This window comes from Danio rerio, chromosome 15 (assembly GCF_049306965.1).
Source record: "Danio rerio strain Tuebingen ecotype United States chromosome 15, GRCz12tu, whole genome shotgun sequence".
NCBI classification, from domain to species: Eukaryota; Metazoa; Chordata; class Actinopteri; order Cypriniformes; family Danionidae; genus Danio; species Danio rerio.
Window position 1 is genome coordinate 10,376,760 of NC_133190.1, and position 10,813 is coordinate 10,387,572.

Consider the following 10,813-nt stretch of genomic DNA (forward strand, 5'->3'; position numbering starts at 1 on the left):
TAATTTATGGACTATTTTAGCCCAACCCTTCATATTTCTTATTCAATCTTTTATGTTTAAAACACTAATGTCCACTTAATATTGACTGTGATAAACAACTTTAATACATGTTTATATGCTTTGGTAAAATATCACCTCACTGATGACAAATTTGTATTATTTATTTTTTAATTTTTTTACTGAATTCAATAACAAAGATACAAAATCCAATTTTGCACAAAAAACAATGATAATAAAAGATCAGGATAAATAACATATATATATATATATATATATATATATATATATATATATATATATATATATATATATATATATATATATATATAAATTTAATTAAAAGAGAAACTATTTTTTAAATTAACAATTAAACAGAGATACATAATTCAGATACAGCAAGAGGAAACAAGGACTTATGTATCCGTGATATTTCCAAAATATCATAATAATCCAAGAATATATAATTTTTTTGTTATTAACTAGTCTAAGAGATTTAGCTAATAAAAAAACATCAATTTCAATCAAAAAATGTGAAAAAGAAGGCTGCGAATTGGAGAATTTTTGTTTGAAAAAATTAAAACATAAAATAAAATAAAATAAAATATTTTCCATACAAAATAAAAAAGTTAATAATGTTGTTCTCTTATATATCAGTTTTACCTTCATAGTAACAAATAATATCTTGAAGTTGTAAGTGTCTGGAAGAAGCAATCTCATGACGAATAAATAGAACGAGAAGAAGGCCGTTACGTCATAGCCGACAGAATTCATCAGAGTGACAAACGAACGAGTACAGTGAACAGTGATTTAATGACTTTAGCGACTTGTTTTGCGTCTCAAATGGAAAATAATAAGTCAACTTTGTTTTTTCATCGAGTTAAAAAGATCACGACTGACTTTGTCAACAATAATCATCAGAGTGACACGATGGCTTCTCCTACACCTTGTACCACGACGAGAAGCCCAACAGGTGAGATGAGAGTTTACAAAAACGGTGTATTCCCACCTATTATTTAATAAAAACTATAAAAAATAATAATATATCGCCATATAACGAAGCTTACAGACTTAAGAGGCAAATATTCAACCTCTCGTGATCGTAATGGTTTCGTGTATATTGTATATTTTCTGACTTTGGGATTGAGGCCTGCTGTCATTTTATGTATTGACATTCTGGCTTTAAAGTTTCTCCTTTCCACTCAACAGAAATTGTGCCTCGCTAACGTTACTGATAAAAACCATTCTAATATTACTTTAATTTAAACTTTATGTGTACACCTACGCAGTAATTTTCTTAGTTTTTGATGGTGTGGAGGAATATTTGTTATATTTGAGCAAACTGAGTGAGAATATTATATTTAAGTCTTTTATTGGTTTAAGCAGGGATAAATTAATACAATTAAGGGAAAGTTGGTTTTATATTCACACATTCTGACTTTCTTCTTAAAAATATAATAACAGAAATATTGTTTTAAATTCTAAATGGGAAAATCATATTAACAGCCAAATTAGTATCATTCTACAACATTGTTTACTGTCAATTAATTACTTATAACGTTGATTTGAAGTCTTACATGCTATTTCACACCCAATGTTCAAATTAGCATGGTAAACAACATGGAGACAGTTAAATTAACAAACATAAACCCAACTTTTCCTCCATAATAATAAATGTGTATAGCTCTGTTTCTTTAACTGAAGTTCTGGAGCCAGACTTCTCTTTTCATTTGGAATTCTAAGACTGATTGTTAAATGTTTTAAGTTATAATTTACTCACAGATTTCTTAACTGAAGATCCAGAGCGCAAGAAATTGTTAACTTTGAGTTTGACGATTGCTAATGGAAAGCTGCAAAAATATGGATTTTGTTTCATTATTTTTTTGTGGTGGAGAAGTGGGGCTTGATTGAAGAATGTCGATGTAGATGTGGCACCCACTGACAAAAAAATAAAAGGCTTCATTAATTTGATTAAACATTGTGATGGTGATTGTTAAATAGCTCAAACTATAACTATAATAAAATATTCTATAACTCAGAATTTTGAAAAATCAAAAAATTAGTTATTATAATAGTTTGCATTTCGTGTGAGCAGGAGTGAAATGTTTATTTTTGCAAAACAGTTGCTTCTAGGATTTTTTCTAATGTCTAAAATGGATGACTTATCGACTATTTGTTAGGTTGTATTTGTCATTTTACGTCATAGAAATGATTCGCAATTCCAATTAATTATTGTAGTTGTCAAACATTTTCTATTATAATTGTACATTTATTGTTGATGTTTCTTTTGTGTGATTGTCTTTTATATGTCTAATTTTTAGCAGTTTGTCTATTTTAAACTTGTGGTTAAAGAGTTTTCTAATGTTTCCCTGTTCATTTCCTTTACTTCAGAAAACCCAGAGAAAAGGAGGAAAGGGAAAAAAGTCTCTGCTTTCTTTAAGAGAGTATGGAAGGCTGCAAAGCGCCCTTTCCTTAGCTGTGACCAGAGCAGAGTGGTTCCCTTTGAACCACAGTCAGATAATGACTATTTCGAGCACCTGCCTGTTCCAGGTCCCTCCAGGACCGTCGCAGCACATGCAGACCCTGAGCCGGTGTTGCTGCCAGGCCAGGTCTGTGAAGAACCTCAGCCGTTGAGTGTTCCTGGCCCCACCAGGATCAAGCAAACAGCAGATGTGCCGAATGCAGATCGGGCCCGTCCTGAGTCCTCAACGGCCCTCACAGGTTATGTTGACACTGAGCAGATGCGTCCGCCAGTCCAGGTCTGCGACAGTCTTGAGTCGTTGGCTGTTCCAGGACCATCCAGGATCCAGTCAACGACCATCGCAGATCATGTTGACCCTGAGCAGATGCGTCCGCCAGTCCAGGTCTGTGAAGATCCTCAGCCCTTGAGTGTTCCGGGCCCCTCCAGGATCAAGCAAACAGCAGATGTGCCGAATGCAGATCGGGCCCGTCCTGAGTCCTCAACGGCCCTCACAGGTCATGTTGACACTGAGCAGATGCGTCCGCCAGTCCAGGTCTGCGACAGTCTCGAGTCGTTGGCTGTTCCAGGACCATCCAGGATCAAGCCAACGGCCATCGCAGATCATGTTGACCATGAGCAGATGCGTCCGCCAGTCCAGGTCTGTGAAGATCCTCAGCCCTTGAGTGTTCCGGGCCCCTCCAATATTAAGAAAATGACGGATGCAGATTCGGTCAGTCCTGAGTCGCCTCCGTCTGTTCAAGACCCCTCTAAAATTGATGGGACTGATGGTGAGTAATCCTGAATTTGGTTCATTTTATTTTGCCATCTGTTATTTTTACTCTTTGTTGTTTTTAGTTTCTAAATCAGACAGTGTCATTTGTTGTACTGTTGGTTGTGTATTAATTATTACAGTGCTAAACATATATGAGTACACCCCCACAAATCTCTCATTTAAATTCATATTTTCTATAGGATGCTTTACAATATTCTATATTCTAATATCTTTCCATTTCTAAAAATGTTCTGTGACTAAAATATTATTTTAATAAATAAATCTGTTTATTAAATCAGTTTTGTTCAAATGCATCAATATATATTACTATATATTACCCATATTCACTGAGAAATGGATAAATGTAAAGCATATATCAGGGGTAAAGTCTAGATCGGATATGCGGCCAGCCGAAAGTGCAATATGCACATTAATAAAGTAGCATTTTTTTTGACACTGTATAACAATAATTAATATTTTTACAGTACTGTGAGGGTTAGGTTTAGGGTTGGGGTGGGGGTAGGTGTTAAAAAAAAAATTTTATTGGGTAATTTAATGGATAACATAACTAATACTCGGTACAACTGCAGTTTTTACATTACTGTGACTGTTGGGTTTAGGGTTGGGGTGGGGGTAGACGTTAATAAAATACAACAAATGAGAAATTTAATAAATAATAGAAATAATTTGCGTTAACTTCCGGCAGCAAACGTATCCGCTCTAGCAACAACCCATATCAGGGGTGGCCAACCCTGTTCCTGGAGAGCCACCTTCCTGCAGATTTCAGTTGCAACCCATGTCAAACACACCTGCCTGTAATTATCACGTGGTGTTCAGGTCCTAATTAATTGGTTCAGGTGTGTTTAATATGGGGAGCAACTGAAATCTGCAGGAAGGTGGCTCTCCAGGAACAGGGTTGGCCACCCCTGGCATATATGAATGTTCTGAGCACTGTAGCTGCAGCTTTGTTCATGAAGATGTTTCTGTTTGTTTTCTTCATTTTAGAAAACCCCAAGAAAGGAAGGAAAGGGAAAAGAGTCTCTGCTTTCTTTAAGAGAGCATGGAAGGCTGCAAAGCTCCCTTTCCTGCATTTTACGCCACAGCCTGAGCCAGAGTCAGAGCCAGACCTTGAGTCAGTATGTCTGCCAGGCCAGGGTCCTGAGGAGGCTTCTGGGCTCACTCGTGGTAAGTCATCATTCTGTAATTCATAATTAATATAGATTATTAATCACTTTACTCCTGCATTTCTGATAGAAGTTACTGCTTTTGGATCATTGCATTAGGTCTAGATTTAAAGGACAGGAGTCATATATTTGATCAGTTTCATACCAGACAATCCAAGTAAATCTCCTTGCTTTTTTCTGTTTTTCAGGACTCGATCTGACTCAGTTTGAAGTCGGAGACCTGATTGGAGAAGGAGCTTTTGGCCAGGTGTATGTGGCATCTCACAAACGCAGTAAAAGAGTAAAGGTAAAGAACTACTTTTTTAAAATTCAGTCAACATTTTCCTCCTGATTAATAAATATAAATAATTTGTTGGCTTTAATTTAATTTGTTGTTGTTTTTCCGCAGGTTGCCCTGAAGTGCATGGTGAAGAGTCAACAGGACCGTTATCTGGAAGTTGTAAGTTGATTAATTCACACAACAGTGAAAATGTGCTGAGCGTTTACTCATCCTTCACTTCTCCCGTACCTGTCTGGACCACTTTAAACTGAACTCAAAAGCAGATATGTTGGAAACAGGTAGCCACTGACCTCTATTGTAGAAAAAGAAAATACTTTTGAGGTCAATGCTTACTGGTTTTCAACTTTCTTCAAAATATCTTCTTTTGTGTTCAGCAGAAGAAATAAACCCAGAGACAAGTTATGAACACATGAATGTCGGGCTGTGGAATTAATTAAAATTCATTTAACATTAATGGAGGTTTTCCCAGAGATGGGTTGCGGCTGGAAGTGCATCCGCTGCGTAAAAACTTGCTGGATAAGTTGGCGGTTCATTCCACTGTGGCGACCCTGGATTAATAAAGGGACTAAGCTGACAAGAAAATGAATGAATGAATTATTGGAGGTTAAAATGATCATTGATTCATATCCCGGCCCCTTGTAAAGCAGTCTGCATTCATTTCTACACAAAGCTGGTAATCAGGGAAATCAAGTAGCGGGACTTTTGCAGCATGGGATGTGCTTGATTTATTCGAGTGTATACGAGTCATTCAGAAGTGCTAAAGAGCTCTTGTGCTGTTGTGTGCATGTGCTCAGCCTCAGAGACGGACAGAACACACACATGTAGAGTCCTCTTTTAGCTTAAACTGCATGACTGAATGCTCAAATGCAAGCAAAAATGTGTCACATAGTGAAGTTTGTGTTACTGTACTTTGTGCCATTCTGCTTTGGTAATGTCTTTGAAATCTGTTTTCTTTCTAGGATGGTCATTCCACACCTGTGCTTGCAGAAGTGGCAATGATGCTTAGGTTGATGAAAGCTCCGCGATGTCCAAACATCATCAGATTACACAACTGGCTTGAGATTGAGGACAACTGTGTTCTCATTCTGGAGTACGCAGAGTCATGCCAGACCTTGCTTCAGTACATCAAAGACACAGCGGACATTGAGGAAAACCAAGCACGCCAGTTAATGCGTCAGTTGATCCGAGCTATAATGTTCTGCACTGAGCGTGGAGTTTTCCATGGGGATATACACACAGCGAACATCCTGGTGACTCTACCCTGACTAGAGCTCAAATTGATCGACTTTGGATGTGCTCAGCCAATTACCCAAAAGCCTTTCAATAAAAGTGACTATCGAGGTGAGTTGGAATTTTGTGTTAGTTTCTTTGCTCACAGTATTGTCTCATGAAATGACTGAATTCTGGAAATGTCTCTCTTACAGGAGCTGGACATGGCATGCCACCTGAGGCTTTGAGGTGTCGTGTATTCCATGCTAACCCGGCATACGTCTGGACAATAGGCATTATGCTATATGAAATAATGCATGGACGACTGGCCTTCAATAACAGACAGTCAATAATGTTTGGCGCAATTCAGATACACCCCAGGTTATCCACAGGTAAGCAGACACCTCTGAACAATCTCAGCCTCAGTGACAGAATCAAACATGTCAGTCATAAGTCAAATGGATTAAATATAATGCTTACAGGACCTGTAGATATTAAAGTCACTTAATTGTGGATGTTTTGTAACATTTGATGTTGTAAGATTTAAAGACGTTCATGAATGTTGAGTATGCAGACATATTTCTCACACTCTCTGTGACACTTTTCAGCATGCGTGGACCTGATTTCCCAATGTTTGATCCGTAATCCAGCTAAACGGCTACAGTTACACCAGGTAGAAGAGCACTGCTGGTTCAATCCAACGACCCCAAATCCTGTGAAGCAGTTATACAAGAGGAGGTAGAGGAACACACAGAGTTTTATTTGACAGCCTTTCATATTACTGCTTAAATAACTTTGTCTTATTTCTGATTGTTTTTCTTCATTTTTAGAAAAAACTAAAGAAGTGAGGAGGAGGAGAGCACCATTTCCAGACATTCACAAGACTGTTAAAGTTATTAATTACTCCCTCATGTCATTCCAAACCCCTAAGACCTCACTTTTCTTCAGTGTCAGTTCATGACGTGTGTTGAAGAGAGCTCTGTCCTGCGCTGTATGTGTGTCGCACTGCTGACGTTTACCTCAGATGTGCCCACGCTTTGTTTAAATGAGAGGAAGTCGCGCAGGCCTCTGGGTTAAACATCAGCAGTGTGACACACATGCAGTGCAGTACAGAACTTCTGAAGTCGTATTTCTGTTTTATTGTTTTTGTGTTTTTCTTTCTGCATGAAAGAAGTTTCACTTAAAAATGACAGCTGTTGCTCCAAACCCCTGACACCTTTCTTCATCTTCAGAAAACTAGTGAAAATATTTGAGATGAACCGCGAGAACTCTCTGATCCTCCATAAACCACAAGAATGAAGAAATGTTTAAATCCCAGAAAACTTCATCAAACCATGAGAGCTCTGTCCTGCGCTGTGTGTCGCACTGCTGATGTTTACCTCGGATGTGCCCACGCTTTGTTTAAATGAGAGGAAGTCGCGCAGGCCTCTGGGTTAAACGTCAGCAGTGCGACACACATACAGTGCACTGTGCTCTTATGAACGTGCGGTTTTAGGGTCAGAGAGCTCTCAGATTTCATTTAAAATGTTTTTATTTGTGTTTTCAATATGAAGTAAACATGAATTTGAACTAAGGACATGAGGCGAGTAATTAATGACAATAATGGTAATTAATGGTGCCTGGACTGCAGCTCTGCACAAGATGTTTGGCCAGAGGAGAAATGGTCGTGCCCAACTGAGCCTGGTTTCTCTCGAGGTTTTTTTCCTTCACTTTAGTCAATTGGTGAAGTTTTGTTCCTCGCCACTGTCGCCGCTGGCTTGCTTGGTTTGGGACTTGTGGAGCTGCGCATCGATGGATTTGCTCTTTAGTGTTTGGACTTTCAGCAGTGACAATCAAACCACATTGAAGTGAACTGAACTGAACTTCAACTCTGAAAACTGGACTGACACAGTTTCAATTTTCTTCTATGTTAAGCTGCTTTGACACAATCCACATTGTAAAAGCGCTGTAGAAATGAAGATGAATTGAACTGAATTCATGCTAAAACTCCATTAGGAAGTCCAGTGCTGTCACAGTTTTCTCCTCTAAAGTGTCATCAAAGATCTGCTCAACTATTTTCTACCTCATCAATGAATCTGGTGTTCTGTCACAAGGGAAAGGGATTGTTTTATAATTAAGTGTTCATAATTGTTTTGTAATGAATTGCTTTTATATATTGTTAATAATTCAAATAAAATCATGTGAATCAAACTGAAGCTCTGCTCATCATTTCTGTGACTTTTCTAAATGACTTTTTACTCAATTAAATTATTTACTCAAGTGTGTCCAACCCTATGAGTTTTTTTCTTCTGTTGAACACTAAAGAAGATACTTTAAAGAAATCTGAAAATCTGTAACCACTGATGTCCATAGTAGGAAAGCAAATACAATGGAAGTTAATAGTTACAGGTTTCCTGCATTTTCCAAAATTTTGTGAAAAAAAATTCATTTTCCTTCTTTTGTGAAAAACAGAAGAATCTCATTGTAAGTCATTTTGGAAGGGCACTTTCTATCCAAGACTAAAAAGGGCATGTGCACTGCATAGGTTCAGCCCAATGTGTGCACGTGCCTGCCGGGAAATGCGGAGGGTTTTTTTCTTTCATTCGCTGTGCGGTTTCAAACATTGCATGAAAAATACACGCTTAGAGCAGTTCCTCGAATCAAAAATCTCATTTGTCGCAAGGGGCATGAATGAATTCCCTGAATGAAAGAGCCAAACTGCAGTTAAAGTCCACCATTTAATAATTTGGCAAATAATTTGACTACAGATGTCCATGTAGGTTAAACAACATCACTTTCTCCTGTGTGTGTGTGTGTGTGTGTTTGTGTGTGTGTGTGTGTGTGTGTGTGTGTGTGTGTGTGTGTGTGTGTGTGTGTGTGTGTGTGTGTGTGTGTGTGTGTGTTTGTGTGTGTGTGTGTGTGTGTGTGTGTATTTTGACTCTGAAACTCGCGCGTGCCCAAATAGACACTCCCACACCATCCCACTTTAGTTCCTCCGACACTCCCCCCTAAACAGAGCTGGACACGCCCACTTTTCTGACTTTTTCCAAAGTAGAGGTGTGAAAACACCCTGCTGAAACGAGGGGGTTTCATGGCCCTTTAAGGCTTAGCTTAGGTTCTTAGCTCACGTTTTTAAAACGCATTCAGTAGATCTCCAGGTCTGGTGGGAGCACTTTTAGCTTAGCTTAGCATAATTAATTCAATTCATCCTTATTTCAATAGCGCTTTTACAATGTAGATTGTGTCAAAGCAGCTTCACATAGAACATTATAGTAAATCGAATCAGTGTCAGTCCAGTTTTCAGTGTTGAAGTTCAGTTTAATTCATTTCAGTATGGTTTAATATTCACTGCTGACAGTTCAAACACTGAAGAGCAATCCATCGATGAGCAACTTGACAGGTCCCAAACCATGCAAGCCAGTGGCGACAGCGGCGAGAAAAAAACTTCACCAATTGGAGAAAGTGAAACAACAGGTTGCTATCAAAAATCACTCCAAATTTTTGACTGAAGATGAAAACTAAACTAAGAATCCATCAAGGATAAGACAGTTAGCATTCAATAATTAGCATTACTAGCCGCGTTTTCACTATCGTGCCTAAAGTGAGCGAGCCAAGGCCAGTCGCGTTTTCACTGTCACTTCCGGGGCTTAATCTGACTAATGCAGGGCATTGTTGGGGGCCAGTGGCCGGCCTTTTTTTACGATCACACACGAGTACATGCGGCAAACAAATAAACAAATAAATAAATAAATAGGGGAAAGAAAACATATTTTTGAAAAAACGTCTTTTTGTGTATGATCGCCCTTATGTTTCCCTTTTAAATGTAAGGCTGTTGCATAACATAATAAAGTTTTAATTCATAAGTGACATTTTTTGCTGCGTCCTCCTTGATGTTTCAATAACGCATAATAATCTTTATACCATATTAAGGACACAGCGAACAGTAAAGGTTTTCGAGAGTTTTTTTTTAGAAGGTGTGTTTGTGCGCGTTTAGATGCCTTTATGTGAATGTTAAAAAAAAAAAGAGCGCTCCCTTCACAGTTCTGTGATGCCAAGCGACATTTTTCTTTTTGTTATTTATTTTGGAGATTATACACAATATGAATACAACAGAAAGACATAAAACTTAACAAATTATGTGTCTGCTTTTGTAGACTCAAAACAATAGTGTCGATAAAATAGTCTGAGCTATGTTGACATAGTTCAAAGAATCACAAAGATCGGATATAATAAAATCACATTACATCAATAAACCAATAAAAAACTAACAAAAGCTATAACAATTTAGGTAAATACAATAAATAAATCAAATCGATGTAAAGCCATATTAAACTTTCATTTTACAAAGGCCTATGTGAAAAAAAGATTTTACATATTTTCTAAAAACAATACACACCGGTGGTTTGAAATATTATTTATTAAGTATTTGGATACGATAATATTAATCAAATCGTGCAAACAGAGCATTCTTTGGGTGAGTGAAAGCAGAAACTAGGCTACCTTTTTTCTGTCATCCAGTCCTGTGCAGAGCTGCTTTATAAACGCATTGGGCGAAAACTGCAAATACAAAATGTGTTCTGTATCCTCAAACAAGTGTTTATGCTTTTATATGATGTGGGAATATTTAAAGATGAAATTTTAAATACATGAAGAGCTTTATCAGTGCATAGCTGCTGAGCGCAATGAAATTTGGCTACATTTACTTGCTTTTATTTGCTGAAATACTTAACACATTCCTTTACGTAAGATATAATATGCAACACCCTTAAATAAAGGGGAATCACCTATGAAGTGTCTTATAGACCAATTACCAACCTACGTCACACATGATGTCACACGGGTCCCCGGTTGCAAAAAACAGACAGATGCCGAATTTGAGTCCAAAAATGGAAAACTTAACTTTTACCATACAATACACACTGCTTTAATAC

The 10,813-nt window shown here is 37.6% G+C and overlaps 1 protein-coding gene across 1 annotated transcript; it reads left to right on the plus strand.

Moving 5' to 3' along the window:
* Positions 1-772: 772 nt before the first annotated feature.
* Positions 773-6,641, plus strand: LOC110437887 (uncharacterized). The gene is made up of 8 exons (XM_068213681.2): positions 773-970; positions 2,389-3,246; positions 4,236-4,415; positions 4,603-4,700; positions 4,803-4,853; positions 5,654-6,035; positions 6,119-6,295; positions 6,512-6,641. Exons 1-6 carry the CDS (start codon positions 811-813, stop codon positions 5,957-5,959), a joined length of 1,653 nt encoding a protein of 550 aa, XP_068069782.2. The 5' UTR covers positions 773-810; the 3' UTR covers positions 5,960-6,035; positions 6,119-6,295; positions 6,512-6,641.
* The last annotated feature ends 4,172 nt before the right edge of the window (positions 6,642-10,813 follow it).

Bases quoted from the DNA above. Each gene is read 5' to 3' on its own strand.
- LOC110437887 (XM_068213681.2), top strand. From the start codon at position 811: ATGACTTTAGCGACTTGTTTTGCGTCTCAAATGGAAAATAATAAGTCA. The intron at 4,416-4,602 runs GTAAGTCATCAT...TCTGTTTTTCAG, and splicing joins GGCTTCTGGGCTCACTCGTG to GACTCGATCTGACTCAGTTT. The intron at 4,854-5,653 runs GTAAGTTGATTA...TTTTCTTTCTAG, and splicing joins AGGACCGTTATCTGGAAGTT to GATGGTCATTCCACACCTGT.